This window comes from Molothrus ater, chromosome 23 (genome assembly GCF_012460135.2).
Source record: "Molothrus ater isolate BHLD 08-10-18 breed brown headed cowbird chromosome 23, BPBGC_Mater_1.1, whole genome shotgun sequence".
Lineage (NCBI taxonomy): Eukaryota > Metazoa > Chordata > Aves > Passeriformes > Icteridae > Molothrus > Molothrus ater.
The window spans coordinates 5,996,735-6,015,671 of NC_050500.2; the positions used below are offsets into that span (position 1 = coordinate 5,996,735).

The 18,937-nt window shown below is 48.6% G+C and overlaps 1 protein-coding gene across 3 annotated transcripts in view; it reads left to right on the forward strand.

Moving 5' to 3' along the window:
- Positions 1-527: 527 nt before the first annotated feature.
- Positions 528-18,937, forward strand: part of SPEN (spen family transcriptional repressor) — a 66,535-nt gene continuing 48,125 nt past the window's right edge. For all 3 annotated transcript variants that reach the window (XM_036396050.2, XM_036396051.2, XM_036396052.2), the window contains exons 1-2: positions 528-635; positions 18,526-18,846. In XM_036396050.2, coding sequence (XP_036251943.1) covers positions 553-635; positions 18,526-18,846 — 404 coding nt within the window. In that variant the 5' untranslated portion in view covers positions 528-552. The remainder of the gene's footprint in view (positions 636-18,525; positions 18,847-18,937) is intronic.

Here is an 18,937-nt window from a genome sequence, read left to right on the forward strand (position 1 = left end):
GGCGTTGCGCGCTCTCGCCCCGCCCCCCCGCCGGCCCCGCGGCGCGCGCCCTGGGGCGCAGTGCGCCTGCGCGGGGGCCCCCGTGTGGCGCTGCGCGAGGCGCGGGCAAGGGAAGGGAAAAGGGAAGGGGAGGGGGGGCGAGCGAGCGAGCGAGCGCGGCCGGGCCGGCGGAGCAGCGGGAGCGCGGGGGGGGAAGGAGGAGGAGGCGGCGGCGGGGGCGCCGCGCTGCCGCTGCCGGAGGAGGAGCAGGAGGAGGCAGCGGGAGCGAGCGAGCGGGCGGCGCGGCGGGGGGAGCCGGCGAGGGAGCGCAGCCGCGGCGGAGAGCGAGCCCGGCGCCCGGCAGCCGGCCCGGCGGGCAGGGGGCCCCCCCGGCGGGGATGGTGCGGTCCGGCGGCCGGTGGCGCTGAGGGCGGCCGGGCCCCGCGGCGGAAGGGGCGGAGGGCGAGGCGGAGGCGGCGGCGGGCGGCGAGCGGCGGCCGGCGGCGCGGCGCGGGGGCAGGCGGCGGCCGGGAGCCGGGGCACGGGCGGCGGGCTCGCCCCGCGCCGCGCAGCATGGTCCGGGAAACCAGGCACCTCTGGGTGGGCAACCTGCCGGAGAACGTGCGCGAGGAGAAGATCATCGAGCACTTCAAGCGGTGAGTGGGGAGCGGCGACGGGGCCCCGTCCGGCCCGACCCGACCCGCGGTGTGGGGAAAAACGAGGGGAAAGACGTGGGAAAGGGGGGGAGGAGTGCGCGGGGACGGCGGTTCCCGTGGAGAGGAGGAGGAAAACAGCGCTCTAAATAACCCGCGCCATGGCGGGATCGGCGGCGCGGCCGGAGCGGGGAAATACAAAAATGGCTAAAAATGGACCCGAAACGACGGAGCAGCAGCGAGTGGGGCTCGAAGGTCGGCACGGAGCGGCTCCCATGCCGAGGATGTCGGGAGGCAGCGCTGAGCCTGGCCGACTTGTTTTCTATTCCATTCTTTTTTTTTTTTTTTTTCCCTAAATTATTCAACGCTCGGACTTTTTTTCTATTTATTTTCGCCTATTTCACTGCGTTTCCCTCCCACCTGGAGCTGTGGAGGATGCTGCGTGTCCCCCCGAGGTGCAGCGAGCTGTGGGAACCGAAGCGCCTGCAGCTGCGAAAACGTGACTCTGGGGGAAAAAAAATCACACAAACCCACGGAGAAAACACGGGATCCTGCACGCGGGAAGCACTCTGGACTCCTATCGTGCTATCGTGCTGGGTTGTTTTTTCCTTGGTTTTTTTTTTTTTATTTATTTTTTTATTGCATAGGTTAATCCCGCTCATAAGGAAGTAGTAGCTGTTTGCATGGTTGGGTTTTTTTCCTCCTCCCTCCGTCTTTCCCTGCGAGGAGGAGGAGGAAGAGACTTCTTCCCCACCGCCTCAGCAACACCTTTTTCCTGTGGAAATGCTCTCAAGTTGATACACCCTACGCTGGAAGCTGGTTTTTAGGAAGAAAAAGAGAGTAACGAGCCCTGCTCAGCTCGTGGCCCCTCCAGGCGCTTTGCTTTAATCCCACCAGCAGCAGAAAAAAATGGATTTTGAAGCTTCCTTTAATCTTCCTGTGCTGGAAAAATGACGGAGCGTCCTTAATAATGAGTCACCATGGGAAAAATAGATGCGGTGACACCGAGGGGGAGAAAGGAAGGTCCCAGCGCTTCTTCCCTGGTTTCTGGTCGTCTGTTGTGGAAGGACTGGGGGTCTCGCATCCCCCTCCATCCTCCTGGCCTCAGCTGCTGCAGCAGCCAAACCCCATCTCTGCATCCTCATCGCTCTGAAATTGCCCTGTTTTAATCAAGCTTCACCTTTTTTCACCTTTATTATCCCCCTGAGCCAAGAATTCGCCTCTTGGTGAAGGCGCGGGATGGTGGATGTGTATTCAGGGTGGTTTGTCGTGTCCCTCAAGTCCTGGTTACGTGACCCAGTGCTGTTTACAAAGCCAGGTTTTGGGAGGAAAAGGCTCGCTCTGGAGTTATTTGGTTAATTCCAGCCATAACTAGCTGAGGGAACAGGCGCTCCACAGTGCAAATCTGACATTCCTCGGTTTTATTTTGTCCAGTCCTCCTCCTTTTATAAGATGTATTAAAGGAGGGAAAAAGTTGCCATGGTACTGTTGCTTGGAGATGGATGGGAAAAATGGCAGGCGCTGAATTAATTACCTTTTTTTGGTTGTTTTTACCTCGGCAAATTGCGATCGGAGGTTTGGGAGGAAGCTTTGTAGCCAGGCATTTCTCCCTGGTGATTTTTGCCCGGGATTTGTGTGTTCGGATGAGGCTGATCCCACGGCAGTAAACAGTTAAAACACGCTTCAGCCCTTTGGCTGCAGGTACTAAAGCAGGGGGAGGGAATGACACGCCGCCTCCGAATGCTGGTGGGATGTACCCACTGGAATATTTGTGGCTGGAAAAGGGGCGAGGGGGTGAGCGGGGAGCCGGCTCCGAGGCTCGGCGTGTAGGTGCTGTAGGTGGACAATGGAGCAAGGCTTCCTTTGTATGCCCGTGCTCGCCTGGGGGAAGGGACAGGCGCTGCACAAGGCTCTCGCAGCACGGTGGGATTCTCCAGAGGGAAGGGAAGGGAAGCGGCTGGCCGGCCGTGGAGGTGGCAAGGGGAAGGCTCCCTCCTTGGAAAGGACGCTGGAGTCGGGAAAGTCTTTTCGGAGGGAGCGGGGCTTGGCAGAGCCCGGTTCCCACCCATCCCCCAGCCTGGGAATAGGGCGAAGGAGGAGGCTGAGCCATGGGAGCGGGGCGAGCTTTGGGGGAAAACCGCCCAAACCCTCCGCTGGGCTGCGGCCGGGAATCGCCTCACCCCCCAGCCTCTGAGCAGCTCAGCCCAGTGTTTGTTTTTCCACTGGGCTTGGGAAATACTGTCCTTCCCAGATGGAAGCTCGTTGGCTGGGCTGTTGCACGGTGCCTGTTTGAGAAACAACCATCTTGTTTCCAAAGAAGCAAAAATTCAGGGAAAACTCCTAAAACTTAGAGCTCGGCAGGAGTATGGAGGGTTTGCTGCCTCTCCTCCCCCCCTTCACTTAACCACCGACTGTGGGAACCTTGCTGGGATTTGCAGCCTCATAAGGAATTCTATAAAGAAATGAATTAAGAATTTCGAAGAAATACATGTTTTTATTCTTTTCCCCCAAATGCTGCTGATTGGTTTGTTTAGTTTACTGAGGTGAATGGAAATAACACTCCTGCTGTGAATTCTTCTCTCAAATTAGAGAATACTGAAGCTGGTCTCAAGAAGTACTGGCTTACATGAGCAGTGCTATTTTTTCCCTTAGAAGCCCTTTTAAAAATCTGTTTCCTTGGTATTAAAGGGGATTGCAAAGGAGAGATTCTCCATGCATTTAAATACATTGACGTTGTTTTTCAGTTTCTTACCCAAATAGTCCCTTTTCAAAACCCAGTACTCTGTATTTCCTTTCAACTGAGCTATTAAGGCACCGTGAAATAGAAACGCAGCCGGTGCCAGGATTGGAGATCCACTGTTCAGGTGGAATAAGTAGCAAATCCGAGTTATGATCTGGGAGATGTGAGCTTGGGGAAGTGGTGGGAGCAGTGGTTTGGGTTCACCTAATTAATGCTGGAAAAAACCCGTCGTTCACCATCACTGAAACAGATGCTCAGCAGCTTGCAGAACAAGGCGACTAAATATAGTAACAGTTGTCCCCAACACAAGTGCTGCCCTTCCATATTTTTTTCCCCTCCCTATGTTTTCTTCCAGTTACCTGAAAGAACATGGCTTTGTCCCTTTACTGGTGTTTTAAAGGGCAAAGAGGAGTAAAAGCCTCTTAATGATGGACCATGTGACTGCTGTGTGCAATCTCCTGTGCTGCGGGAGAATTAAGACATTCACAGTGGTGACCAAGTCCAGGAGAAACCCTGGATTTCAGGAAACAAAAGTGCTCCTTGAAAGTCAATGGAACACACTGCAGATCAGGGCAATCTTGGAGAAAATAAAGAACTTTTAAGGATTTTTTGGGGTAGGAAATGGGCTTTGTTTGGCATTGCTGTGTTCCAGTGTCTGTCTCGCAGGAGATGCTTTGGATGCCTCCTGGAGAAGTGGTTAAAGGCATTTTAAACATAACTGCAAAAAACCTGCCGTGACAGCGAGTGTCTGTTCTCAGTAATTCCTAGAGAATATTTGGTCAGTTTGTGAGTAAATGTTTTGTCTTGATGGCTTGGAGTGTTATTTTGGCCTGGGAGGGTGAAATCTGTGCCTTCTGCTCTGTGTCACTGCTGTGGACTGAGGTGATGTGGGGGAATTTTGGTAGCTCTGGTGCAGGCTGTGACCTGGGGAGAACGGTGACGGCCACTGCTGCTGTTGAACACTTGGAGGAAAAATTTCTCATGTCAGACACTGTCAGGTCTTGCAGTGCCTTTCCACAGGAACTGGCTTGAGTCAGAGGAAAAAGTGCTCCTGGTTTTCTAGCAAAGCTCTTAAATGTGTTTCCTGGCATTTTTTGGTGATCACTGGTCAGTAAGTCCTTGGATATCACTTGGGATGGTTATCCTAACTCAGCTCAGCCCATACAGATCTCTATCCAGGTGTATTTTCATTGTAGGAAAATACAGAAGTAAGGCCACTGAACTGTTCCTGTTTCATCGCTCTGTTTGTGTCACTTCAGGCATTTTCACAGATGAGGTACTGCCTTTTCCAGCCCAGAGCTGTGAAGGAGGGGAGGGTACAGTTTACACCTGTGTTTTACTGGAGTGATGTCTGGAGTCATGGGCAGCATCAGAACTTGTTGGTGCTGGTTTTACAAACACTTCCAGTAACGTAATCCAGAGACCAGAGTAGGATGTTTGGTTGGGAGACTGGGGCAGGGGGATTAAAATAATTGCCCAGACTCAGAAGGAGAATTCTTTTGGTGGGTTCCAGTGGGTGTCAGCCTCGCATGGAGCGTAGGTTGCTCAGTCAGGTGGCTCCTTGGGGTGATGGTGGTGCTGGCTCTGGTGGTGGTGGCAAACTGCCATCAGATCTTTATTAATTCTGTTCCTGGTAGTGATCCCATGTGCCCTAAAGCAGCACAGGCACCACCTCCATGGCAGCCCAGCTTGTTGCCCAGCGGTGTCTGCCTGCAGCTGCCTCCTGGTGCCCCAGGCTGAGTCCAGAGCGTGGCTCCTGAGCAGGCTGAGATCCACTGCTGCCTGCTCCGGCTTCTGCTCAGTGCCTGCACTTGAGGTGGCAGCTGGTTGACGCCACACTGGCCAAGGCTGGGTAATTATTTCAAAGAAACTTAATGAAAAGCCACAAAGAGTGTAGATTTGGACTGAGCTTCTATTAAGTGGTTTTATATGCTGAGCTGTGGTAGAAAGATAAGTTGATGATACTTGGTCACAAAATTCTGTCATCTGCTGAGCCTGACTGGCATTGTTTCTTCTCTGAAGTTTCTTCAAAGGTCCAGGCTGTGTTTAGTTGTGATTATTTGTATCAGCAGCTTCTCTTGTTGCTGAGCCATTCAAGAGCCATGTTGGCTTTTGGTATTTCTTGCCCTTAGTGTAAATTCATTTAGTACAACAGTAGAATAATCCCTGCAGAGTACAAGAAAACAGATTCACGTGTTGAGAACTTACCAGTCCAGTGAGGCATACAAAGGTATTAAATCAATTCATCAGGTCAGGAGATGAACAAAGGCTTAAATTCACTTTGTGATAGCCTTGTTTACTGGTTTTTTATTCCTTCTTGCTTTTCATAGGCCAGAAAGTCATGCCAAGTTCCTGGCAAATGACCTTATTGACGTCTTAAGGTGTGTCCAAAATTAGGTCCTTGTCTTTGCTGAGGGCAAAGAGGCACTCACTGCCTTTCCATAAAAAAGGAAGTAAATAACCAAATGAGTGGAAGGCAGATACTGGATGAGGTGATGAGTCAGGGTGGACCTGGGGCTCCTCAGGAGCTTTGTTTTTGTGAGCTGATGTGTCACAACTGCAGCTTGTCTTGCTGTTGTGGTGGTTTCACGCTGCTGTTGGGTTGTGAGGAAGAGGAGGAGGTGCCCTTTTGCATGTCAAGTGTGAAGAGGCACCTGAGAAATAACAAACACCAAAACTGTTCTCTGAGGATGTTTGCAAAGGGGCAGAGCTGAGGGTTACCCCTCTTGGCTGCTTTTAGGCTGCTGGAGGTTTTGGGAGAGTTGCAGTTGGGTGTGAGTTGTGGAGCTTGGGTTGGATACGCTCTGGATTTGTAGCTACCAAAAATAAGAAGCAGTGAGATATTTCACTTGTGTTTTTGATTAAGTTCATTGAACTTGCTGAGGACTGAGAACGCCCTGAAACCAAAGACTGCAAGGACAAACATTCCTAAACGATGAATTGAAGAATAAACTAGAAAAATGATTGCTCTCCATAATAAGATTCTGCGTTTAGCTGCATCTTTGGCATGCTGATTTAGGAATCTTGTGGGAGGAACAGGAGCCTGAGGATGGAAATTCACAGTGTACAACCAGCCTTGCTGCTTTCCTTTTCTCAAGTTTTTGTGGTGTTCTGAAGATTCCTTGGACAGTTAATGAAAATCAGACAGAAGTTGCTTTTTTCATTGCCCAGGCTACAAGTCAGCTGTGTTTCCCACCTGGTGATTGTACAGACACAGTTATTTGGAGGTTTCACCTTTCTGCCTGGGGAGTAATGGCAGCTCAGATCTCCTGAAACCCATCTCCACCACTGTTCTGCAGCAGCACATTCAGAGGTGATGAAGGCTCCTGGACCATGAGTAAAACACAGCAAGTGCTGTGGTTTGTGCATTTCAGTAGTTACTGTTTAACCTGCTGTAATCATCTCCTGCAATCTGTAAAATCCTGCAGTGTGAAGATAACATCCTTCAGTAAAAGAACAAACATTGTTCCAGGCTTTTTATAAATACACCAGATACATCCCAGGGCCTGCTGCAGCCTGGTCTGTCAGCAGGAAAGATTGAAGGCAGCACCTTTGAATTTGGTGGAAACAACATTGTTCCTGGGATGGATTTTTTGGAAATGTGTTCTGCAGCCGTTGTGTGTGGCTGGCTCTGGACTAGAGTTTGTGTGTCTGTGCCTTGTGTGAGGTGCAGACGTTGGGGGTGACCTGGGTGAGAAGAGCAGAGTTTGGATGTGAAAGGATCAGTTTTCTGCTCAGACAAACTGATGGTGGGAGGAGAGCAGCAGTCTTTCGCAACAACCGTGTTCTGGTTAGAGGCTCGGACATTTTTAAGAACAAAAGGGAGCTTTTTTAGCTCCCTTTCTCTTCCCCTTTTTAGTCAGGCTCAACAACTTAAAACTGAAAGGGCTTTTTTTGTATAAGCACACTTTGATCTGGAGCTTCCGCATCTGATCAGAATGCCCTGAGAGTGCTCTCGTCTCTCCACTGAGAAGCCAGAGAAATCCAGATGTGTCTGGAAGGAGGGTGAAAGGATGATCTGCAGGGCTGTCTGTTGGATACTGCTGGTGAGGTAGTTCTGACCTGTGTGTGTTCCTCTTGGATGCCTCTCTGTCCAAATGGAGGAGCTACCATGTCTTTTATTATTCCCAGTATGATAGGAAATGAGAGCTGTGTTCAGACCAAGTTCCTGTCACGAAGGTGGTCAAGGTACCCAGTCAGAGCTGGATTTGAAACCATCTTTCAGCTCAACACAAAGAACGGCCAGACTGTAAATGATTTTATTTAAGCAAGTAGTGAATCACCTACAGTTTTTCTCCAGGAAGAAAATTGACCTGGTTGTGTTTGCTATCCATGGGATTCATTGAGAGTAACTTGGTGTTCCTGTCACAGCTTTCCCCGTGTCTTTGCTGAGGTGTTCACGGCTTCCGCACGGCACAAAGCTCCGCGCCGCGGTCCATCTGCTCCTGCTGCCGGGTGAATACCTCCCATCCTCATTAACAGTGATGGCTGCCAAAGAGATCACAGAGGCTCCTTTAAATGTCCCTCTTTAGGCTCTCTGTGGCAGCTGCGGGTGACCTGTAATAGTTAATAGGGCAAAATAAGAAAAATAAATTGCCAAGTTGTATGTTTAAGGAAGTCATCTTTGGAGGGGAAAGAAGTCTTCCGGCCTCATTAGCATTCTTACTGTGAGGAGAATAAAAGCTCAGAGTGGATGAGTATCTCCCTTGTATATGTAATCAACATCTGATTTCATTTCATGGGATCTGTGAGATGCTGCTCTTAGGAAGGCAGCTGGATATGTATCCAGACAGCCAGTGGCCAGCACAGTCACCGCCTTGTAATCAAAGTCTCAGTAAACCTTTGGTCTTTTTCTTAACTCTGAAAAAACTTATTGGAAGAATTAGTAGCAGAGTATCTTTGCCACATTTAAAAAATAGAAGTGGCTTCAAGATTGATGTTGTAGATGATAACGCTGGTTGTGGGTATGGTGAGATACACCATTATGGGCAGCAGTTGAGCTCAGGAAGCATCTCTTCCTCTGCATCCTTTCAGAGTTTACAGCCCTGGGTTGGCTGCAGTTAATGCTCTTGCCTGGCTTGTTTCAGTCTGATTTTGCAGCTTAAAGGTGAAGTTCATCACTGAAAGAGCATAACATGAGGGAGCAGCTTTCCCAGCAGTTGTATTGGTGTATCCTTGAAGCCCAGGAGGAGCCCTCTTGGTCTGGTAGTAAGTGTTCACCTCCAGATACAGCTCTGCTCAAGTCTTTGGTGTGGGGAGGCCTCCTTTAAGCCAGCTCATAAAGCCGAGGTGTGAAACCTCGCCTGTTGTTGCGATGAATCTCAAGTTTCCAGCTCAGCTTTGCAAAACCTCGACTTCGAGTTGCACTAGAAGGAAAGCCATTAAAGTCTGGCTGGGTCAGGAGCTCGGCTCTGGAAAGTCCCAGGCCTGTGGAGAAAGTGCCTGGAGCGCAGGTAGTTCACTGCAGACAAAACACACCCGAGTGTGTGCCAGGCTCTTGCTGGGCGCTTGTCAGTGGGGAATATTATTTTCCTTGGGCTGACACCTGGCTCGCGCCAAGGACTGTGCTGCCAGTTGGTTTAGTCACAGGGACAAGCACTTTCTCCAGGGCGATGGAAGCGGTGAGTCATGAAGCAACGAAATAACATTTGCACATCTGTGTTTGGTGACTGGCTGGTGTGGCAGAGCGGGAGCGGCTGGACTGGCTGGGAACTGGCTGGATTTCCTCCCTGGTGTCAAGATCATAACCTCTTAGCATTGGTGAGCTTTTGTGATTGGGGATTTGACTGAGAGTCCTTGGATCTGTGGCTGATTTCTGTCGGAAATGAATTTCAAGTTGTCAAACCTGTGGGCTGAACTGATGCTAGTCACTAGTTCAAACCTAGTTGAAGTTTGAGGGGGGAGAGGAGTTCCATCACTTGAGGTGGTCTCAGGGACTGCAGACAGATAAACTTTTTTTTTCTTCTGAAGTACCATTTTCTGGAAAGCATACAAAACCTTGGAGAAGAGGTTGTAAATGTCTGTTGCTGGAGAAGTCTGTACCAGTGGGACCAAGACTTCCAAAATTCAAGATGATCCACATCTCAAGTGCTCTGTAGCGTGGCAGGGAGACCATAATGTTGTGACTCTGCATTTTCCTCCATCTGCTGCCGAATACATGCAAAGCAGAGCTTGGAGAAGCAAAAGTGAGATGGGGAATTACCCTTTCATGTAAGAATGAAAAAAACTCGATTAATCAAGAGATTCCCCTACAGTTGCAATGCAGCGCATTCTTAACATCAAATCCAAACAAATCCTAAAATCAGTCACGCAAAAGAACAGGCTTGAGCAATTCCCCTGCAGAAAGTGTTGAACGTAGGCTATCACCACTGGTGGTTTTGAAGCAAATCTGCAGATTATGCTTTAAGCTGGAAGAAAAAAAATGCCCTGGAGATGGAATTCGGCGGCTGTGCCTGGCGTGTAGGAACGTGAACGGTGCGCATCTGTGTAGGTTGGGGATAAAGAATCACAGCTCGTTGTGCTTGAGACAACACAGCTGAACATGCAGAGTTCCTACATATTTCTGTAACCTTTCTGTGCTTCTACAAATAGTGATATTTATTCTGATCTGCTTGGAGAGCAAGACTGAAGTATTCCTGCCATGTGTATATATATCTTCCCTAATCAATTTTGAACCCATTTGCCAGTATCAGCTAAACCTGAGGGCGAAGGGGATATTCAGTCTCAGAGACATGACGTTCCTTTGAGTTTTGTGAAAACAAGCAGTTTTAATAGAGGAGAGAGACCTGATTAGCGACCCCATGGAGAGAAAAGCTGCAGTGAGAGCACAGCCCTTATTAGACATTAAAGAATCCACATGGGAGAGAGGTGTTCCTGACCGTGGGAAAAGCTGCAGTGGGAACTGGCAGTTATTGGACGCCAGAGAATTCGACCTCAAGACATGCATCCGTAAGAAATGAGTCTTCATTAGTTCTGCTCACAAAGCTGCTTTGATTTTTTTTTTTTAATAATATATATACCAATAAGCTATGGGTGCTTCTGTGCTTTTCCTTGATTGTTCCAAAGAAGCAACTAGGAAAAGTGCCTTAGTAAGAGACTTTGTCTGTCCTGGCTGGCTGAGGTGGTTGTGCCTCGTCTGGTTGCCCTGGCAGCTGTAAGTGGCTGATGTTGTGTTGAGCTCTTTGCTCCAGCACAGTGGAGCTCTGGCTGGGCTGATGCAATGCTGGGTTCTCCTGCACTGCCAGCAGCGGAACTGCTGACTGGGGTGGGGAGGATATTAAATGTAGCCCAGTGAGATGTTGCATGCATGGAGTGCTGAGAGGCGTTTTTATTCATCCAGCTTCGTGTAATCCCCATGTCCAAAGCATGGGTTCAGCTCCCCCGCCCTCCTCTTCACCCGGGTTTGAAAGGTTGCTGTGACTCCTCCTTGGGGCTGTTCCATGTCCTGGGGGTCTTGCAGTGGAACTGGTCTGTGTTTTAAGGAATGGATGCACCTATATTCAGATGTGACCTGATGCCTGTTGGCTGTAACAGCTGATCTGTGGCAGAACTGGTTGTCATGGGGGTTGCAGAAAAATTTCTTGGTGTGTTGACTCTTGGATGAAATCCTTGCCACCAGAAGTGGGAGCTATGAAAAACCAGGTTTAAACATTCTGTTTCTTCCCTCTACGGTACATAACAATTCCATTTGTATATTAATACTTCAGCAGTATCCAAAAGGTCACTTCACAGTAAAGACATAAATAAAATGTCTTCATTAGGAATCACTTTTACTTGGGGGTCTTAAAATGGCACATTTGGCTGAGCTGTAAAGCAAGAGGTGAGCACTTGTTCCAGCATGGCTTTATCTCCAGACTCTCTGATCTGTTGAGCGTTTTGCTCCTAAATACCAGAAGTATCAGGAGTATCAGTGAATGTGCCTATGCTAGCTTTTTAATTTCCTACTTTGTCATCTCTTAGGGAGGGATTACGAGTGCAGACAAAGCCCTGGCTGTTTTCTGTGCGTGGCAGGAACACGTGCTGTATCTCATTAACAAAACCCCTGTTTGTAGTCGGGAGTTGGGAGATTTCCCGTTGAGTGCTGCTGGGGGCCAGAGGGAGCCGCAGAGTCCAGAGGGGTCCAGGTTTGAGTTGGAGCAGGAGTGTAGAAGTATGAGAGAGGTGCTCAGGATTCATCCCAGGATTGTCTGGCTGAGCTCTGTAACCTGGGTGATTGTTTCTGTTCCTGGATTTTGACGTTTCCCTGAAGATCTTTATTACTAGAAGAAGAGCTGCAGAGAATGCCCTGAAGAACGTTGTTTTTCTCCCCCCAAAGGTCAGAGTGCCAGTAAAGATCACTCTAAACAGGTTTTAAAGCATCTCAGATTGTAATCTAGAAAATGATGGGAGCTTGGTAATTAGGGCATGTTTCTGAATCATTGTTGTCACAAGGGCTGTTCTTGGTGTGGCTGGAAAACCAGAGCTTCTTGTGATACAAGGAGCTTTTATTTTGCTTGGCACTGGGAAGGTGAAGGATTTCAAAGCTGCACATCTCCTGGATTTATCACTCATGGATGAGCTTTCCTACTTGTGATGCTCCGGAGTGCTGTCCCAGCCACTCGCTGTGTTTTATCTTTATAGACACAGCAATTGATCTGCACCAGTGCCCCCAGCACGGGTGAGAAACAGGAGGATCTGGAAACCATTGCACAGCAGGAGATGATGGTATGAGTTGCCATTATGGAATCATGGTGGGGATGGCTGACACTACTGGAGTTCTGCTGTGAATGGCTATGACTTCTTCAAAAGGAATTTGCAAGGAAGGAGAGGTGGTGGGGTAGCCCTGTGTGTTAGAAGTGTTTGGATTGTCTAGAGGTTAATGATAGTGGTGACAGCATTCAGTGTTTATGGGAAGGAATGGTGGGAAGGCTAACAAGGCAAATATCCCAATGGGAATCTGTTCTAAACCACCCAGCCAGGAGACCAGTTTCATCTGAAGAGATAGATGAAATATTCTCTAAGCAGATGGGAGAAGCCTCATGATCACTCTTGTTCTTCTAGGGGACTTAAACCTACCACATGTCTGCTGTAAACATAGCAGAGAGGAAGCAGTCTGGGTAGTTTGTGGAGTGTGTGAAGGACACAATCAGTGAGGGAGCCAACCAGGACTTGGTATCGAGTTGTCCATAGTAAATACTGCTCCTGGTGTGCCCTGAGTGCAGCTGCTGGCCCAGGCAGTCTACCAAGTGAAATGATCGTAGCTCAACAGGTGACGGTTCCCCACATTTGTTAGACTTAAAATTAAGTGTAGTTTTCCAGGATGGTGGAATTCTGCTTGTTTCTATCAAGATCTATCTCAATGAACTGGAATGATTTTCATCCCAGTCCTGTGCACACTCTTCTCAATGGTCTGTCCCTGATTTTGGTGTCTGCTGCACATTAGTTACATTAATATTTATGAAACAGTCAATGCAATTTTGAGTGGTTTTTGTGTAGATGTCTTGATTTTTCTGTGTCTCTCAGTCCTTAAGTCTCCTTCCATGCCAGGTATGTGATGATACTGTCAGCTTTTGAGTAATGTTCTGCATTACTTGAGGCACAGTTTAATTCCAAAGACATGTGCTGCTCAGGTCTGAAGATGGTGAAATACCACCTTATATCGCTCTACATATGAAATTGCCTTTCTAAAAAAAAATTATAAGTGTATATATAAATTTTATAGCACTAAAGCAGGTGGCTATAATGCATATGAAGCTTGGAAGATGGTGGAATGTCATTTCCTTAGGATAAGTGTGTTGGAACTGCTGTGTATTTCATTTATTGTATCACTGCCCTCATTGAGATCAGATGTAGTGCCGTAATCTTTGCAAACGCCCGTGTAGAGACACAAGTTCCCTTTGTGTTGCTGGCTCAGGAACTCTCTCAGTGGTGAATATTAAACACCTTTTGTGAGCGGTGCGGGCGGGAGACGCTCACTGTGCGATTCCTGCTGGGAGCTGGTGGTACTGGAGGCTGGTGCTCAACTCCAAACAGGATTTCTGCAGGATAGCTGTCCCTGTGGCTCGGTGTCCTGCTGCTGGTAAGACCCCAGTGTGGTTGCTGCTGCTGTTTGCTCTGTTATTTTGTGTATTCTATGGCTGGGAAGTGGCTGCACGTGCTGTTGTGGTGGGCCAAGTCTCTCAGGCTGTGAAATGAGTGTCCATGATAGCAGAAGGCCCTAGAAATGATGTTCATGGATTAAACAGACATCCTTTATCCTGGATAAAAACCCCCATGGAGGGTGATGGCATCTTGCTTTATGGTGGTTTAGTAGCTGCACACCCTGGATTTCCCTGTACCTAGAGCAGACCTGCTTTGTGCAGGGGGACACAGGGCTGGAGTACCCCTAGTGTGGGGTATTTGGACTGGTTTGGTGTCAGGAGTAAGGAGAAGAGGCACAAACATCTGCTGAAGTATTATTTCAGGACACATTATTTTGTTATGAAATAACAACAAAGCCAGAGGAATGTGATTGGCCAAGGAAAGCTTCAAGCTGTGCGAGCGTTTTACTGAATAATGCAGGCTGGGGCTTGCTGGGGTTATATAATCACAGAGGAGGAAGGAGTTTGAGTGTGGCACAGCAAAATCAGCCGAGCTTTTCAGATGGCTAAAGATACCTGACTGCAGTCAAAGGGAACCTGAGTGAATACAAAATGCTGGGGTGTTCTGCTGTACAGGAGCAGCTTGTCAAATCATGCTTGTAATGGGTGGTGCAGAAACACACAGAAAAAACTCCTGTGTTATTTTGCGTCCTGCAGTGTCTGTTGCATTTAGTAGTATATGGGATGGAGCACAGCACCAGCTTCTAAATGAAAATGGGGTGAAGTTTCTTTGGCTGGAATGTAGCTGACCTGCAGAACTCTGCAGTGATGAGATAGTTGAGTATGAAAGGTCTTCACAAACCTGTGGGAAGCACAGCAAGAGAAACAGGAGGATACTGTGATTTAAGGTGGAATTTGGTTTATATTAAAAACAAATCTCTCTCACTTCAACCCACCTCTTCTTATCATGTACAGATCTTCCTATAAAGATCCTAATCAGTTTATAGAATATTGCAACCAAACAGTAAGGTTTGCTCGCTACACAATTACTGGCTGACATTCTCATAGCCCATGCTTTGTTTAGAATGATTCTGCTTGGAGCAGCAGGGACCGTGCAGGAAGAGTGTTCAGAGTGAGCAGCTGAGCTGAAATGGTTTATTAGAGCTGGAAAGCCGAGGTGCCAATCCCCGGGTAGGGAAGGCTGTAGGGTGTGGGATGACTTTGGCTGTGCCTGGGTGACACGTTGCTCCTGGGGAGGAGGAACCAGCCCGGCCCTGCATTGGCAGAGGCTGCGCCTCCCAACCTGGCTGTGCTGTCTCCTGGTTTGGGAGGAAGAGCTGAGGAGGAGGAAGGGCTGCAGAGTGAGGGAAACATGCTGAGAGCTGTGCCAAGAGCCCAGAGACATTTCAGCTGCTTGAATATAGAGGTGCTTTGATCTACAGTGAATAAACCGATAATGCTTAAATTATGAATTCCTTTTCTTTGTCTGAAAAGCTGGATTAGTGTGGCTTTGTTCGAGCAGTGATTATTGGGCAACTTTTTTCTGCAAGGGCTGCTCGATGTGTGTTTACAGCCGGGTGCTTCGGTCGTGCTGTGCTGGTGGAGGGGCTCGGTGACATAACAGCTCCCCACGTCCTTGTCTCCTCTGCTTCAGGTTGAACTGTAAACCCCGCCGAAAACACGGCCTCGGCCGCTTCTTTACGAGGTGGAGCTAATGATTAATCTGCAGGAGTTGTGGACGGGAAGAGGCACTAAAAGGCCTTGTTTTCATTCCAGTCTGCGGAGTGGGAGCCGAGCGAAGGCACCTCTTTGTTTCTGTTGGGCTGGCAGCGATTGCAAAACGCAGCCCTGGGAAGGGCTGACGCACAGGTGTAGCGATATGAGGCGAAGGCTGAGAGGAGCTGTTCTGCCAGCGCTACCAAAGGTCGTGGCCATGCCTCCCCTGGCCTTTTGTCCCCTCTTCCCAGCCCTCTGCCTGGACAAAGGTTGCTCCTCGGAGCACGTTCACCTCCATCTTGCCTTGCTTCGCTGTAAGGGAGCGCAGTGCTCTCGCCGCCTCTCCTCCCCCGGCCCTTCAGAAAGTGTCGTGGTTTTTTCCTTGTAACGTTTCTGTGCTGCAGTGAAGCCGTGTGGTGATGCAGCACTGCAGATCTCCCTCCTCTCCCCCTGGTCTCCTCCCGGCAGCATCTGCCAAGACAGGAGCAGCTCGGAGAGGCGCCAATGGGTGCGGCCGGGCCGGATCACTCGGCACATTGATCCTGGCGGAGGGGACCGAAGGATGTCTGCAGTCACAGGACTGAGGCAAACCTTCCTCTTCCAGCAGCTCCCCTGCAATACCCAGGGCTCTCTCCTCCTCGGGTTTCTTTCATCCCCCGCTTCTGCTCCCTTTCTCCTCCTCCTGCCTGCCTCCCTCGCTTTCAGCAAAGGCGATTGCCACAGATTATCCTCAGGGCCTGTCAAGGGTGCGGGGCAGGACAGCGAGGCACAGCGTATATTTATGTATCTGGATAACGGGGGATTAACAGGCGCCGTCTCGGAGTGGAGTGATTTACCACCATGGCTGCACTGCAATACAGTAGTAGCCTCCCCCATACATTTCTTATTTAGGGAAAAAAAAAAATAATAGCTGAAGTCACTTCTTCCAATATAAAAATTCATATTGGGAAGAGTCACAGCTTTGCTAGGCGGGTTTTGTGGTAGATGGGGACCTTATTACACTCGTGTTTTGTATCCTGTCTGCTTTCTGGGCAGCATGAGCTCAGATATTTGAACAATTTAAAGGCATTCTGCTTCTTCTACAGCAAAAGAATGACAGTTCTGACTGTGTATGTATAATAACACGTACGTGTTAAGATTTCAGAATTAGGCAGTAATTGTCAAGGTGGGGAGCAGGCAGTCGTTCAGAGCCCAGCTCTGATTTCACTGGCAGGCAGTGCTTCTTGTGAGGTGGGCCATGGTGGCTGCAGTCAAAGTACAGCTAGGATTTTAGGGATATTGATACCATTATCAACAGAATCTTAATCCTGTTCCCCCCTGAACAGAGGGGGGAGACTGAGGCAATACAGGCTCACGTTGCCAGAAACTGAACGTGTAAACACAGTGAGCAAAAGGAAAGTGTGTGTTCTAACCAGTCAGGTTGGGACTTACATGGTTTAGGTGTGAGGGTTGGAGTCCATCTTTATTTGTAGAGAACTGGCACTGAAACATGTTAAATCCTAACTAGGATTTCTAATTACTTTCCATATTTTTTGTCACATTCATTCATGGCACGAACATTTACTCAAATAGGCTTTTTCCTGTTTTCCTTCCCTCTCCTTCCTTTCCTGTTCCCTCTCCTGCTCTCTCTACATCTGCCACATCCAATTAGGCCATTTTTTTTTCCTCACACAGATTTTATTAACCATCTCCTCTACTCTTCTGGGCTTTCTAAATCTTACTTGCAAGGCAAGATAACCAAATCCAGCTTCCAAAGAGAGCATGCTTTGAGAAGCAGCTTTCCTGCAGTTCCATTTGCCATTATTTGAAGCTTTTAATTAAATAAAATACAAAGAAACAATAAAAAAATAACCAGAGCATTACAGATTAGGAAACTCCCAAGAATTAACACAGGGGCACAAAGGTGACAAGCTCAGCCCTGGACAGCTGAGAGGCAGGAACGTGTCTTGCGTGTGACTGCGTCTCTTTATGCCCCACAAGGCATTTATTTTATTTTTTTTCATGGAAGATGCTCTTGTTTGTGCGTACAGCCGTGTTCAGTGGAGTATAAACCAGGGAAAAAAGGGCTCTAAATCCAAACCAGGTTATACATAAGTGTAGTAGGTCAGGCTGGAATGAGAAGGCAGCAGTCAGCGAGGCAGGTTTTCAGATCGTATTTAAGGATTAGTCATCCAACAACAATGATGAAATTGTAAGGTGTAGGAAAAGCCAGGCATGAAACCAAGGCAGCTCGGGGATCTGACAGCGTGTGTGCCTCAGCCTGGTGGTTGTATTCCCTTCTCCCTGTGTGTGTGCCTGAGAACAGTTTTGCCTGTGTAAGGTCTGTTTACATCTGCCTGGCCTTGTGCTGCCTTTGTGCACAGAAATTTTTTCACAATAATTCTTCATGGAGTTTACAAATACTTCCCGATTAGGTTTTTTATTTGTGCATCCCTTTCCTCTCTGTTGGCACATTCAGAAATACACTTTCTGCCTTCTCTTGTCCTGGATTACCAGCTGCAGTTCAAAGCTTTTCCCTGCTTTGCTCAGAATCTTTTGGCAGAGAGAACTGAGCACCCAAACCCTGCAGTTGTTGGCTGTTAAAATGTCACTGTGCTCATCCCACCCAGCTTGTCCTTTCTACTGTGAGTGGATGTAAGTTATTTAAATATGTTTTTACATCTTGTTTCCTTGTGTACACAAACATGTTTGGGTTTATTTTTATTTTGCATAGACATTTACTCATCCATAAGTGCCAGTGTTGCAGTTACTTAACATACATTACGTAGGGTGGTGCCACATTCCCTCCGGCGTTTCTCAGCTCCTGTTGGGCAGCTGGGTCTGCAGTGGGGCTGGGAGGCTGAACCCCAGGTCTGGGGGTCCGTATGTCCTGCCAGGTGTGGAAGGAAATGGGTTTGGGATCAGGAGTGAGGATCACAGTGGAGACTCTGGGTTAAATACAGATCGAAGTCGTGGAATTGCTGTGTCAAGGTCGTTTGTCTCCTAAGAAAATTGTTGGCTGGCTGTATTTTTCCTCGTGACATGGTTTTGTTTTAATTGTGCCTCTTTAATTGTGTCAGACTAACGATGTGCACGGTGCTCTGGTTGTGAACACCTTTCTATTTCTTCAGCTGCTGCTGCTCTGTTGCTATAAAAAGGGTGATCCCATGGTAGGCTCCCCACACTTCCAGAAAGGAGTTTAAATGTAACCATGGAAAGTTTAAATGGCTTTTTTCTCTCTCCAAATGGCTTTTTCCCTCCTGATGTCTCTCAAGATTGATTTTCCTGGCACAGGGGAAGGGTGAAGGGTTGGATGTTGATTTTGCAGGAGGCAATGTTATTAAACGTGGTCTCTTTCCACCAGCACTAACGTGTGTGCTCTGCTTTGCTTCTCTTCCAGATATGGACGTGTCGAAAGTGTCAAAATCCTCCCTAAGAGGGGGTCGGAAGGCGGAGTGGCAGCGTTTGTGGATTTTGTGGACATCAAAAGTGCCCAGAAGGCACACAACTCTGTCAACAAAATGGGAGATAGAGACCTACGGACGGATTATAATGAGCCAGGAACCATTCCCAGTGCTGCGCGGGGATTGGATGATACAGTTTCCATAGCATCTCGTAGTAGAGAGGTTTCTGGGTTCAGAGGAGGTGGTGGGGGGCCCACTTATGGCCCCCCACCATCACTTCATGCACGGGAAGGACGTTATGAGCGGAGACTTGATGGGTAAGTTCCAAGGTTTCTCTAGGCAGGTATTTTGTATTTGATATGGTGAGAAACACAAACTCGTATCTAGGGCCCCCAGATGGATTTAAAA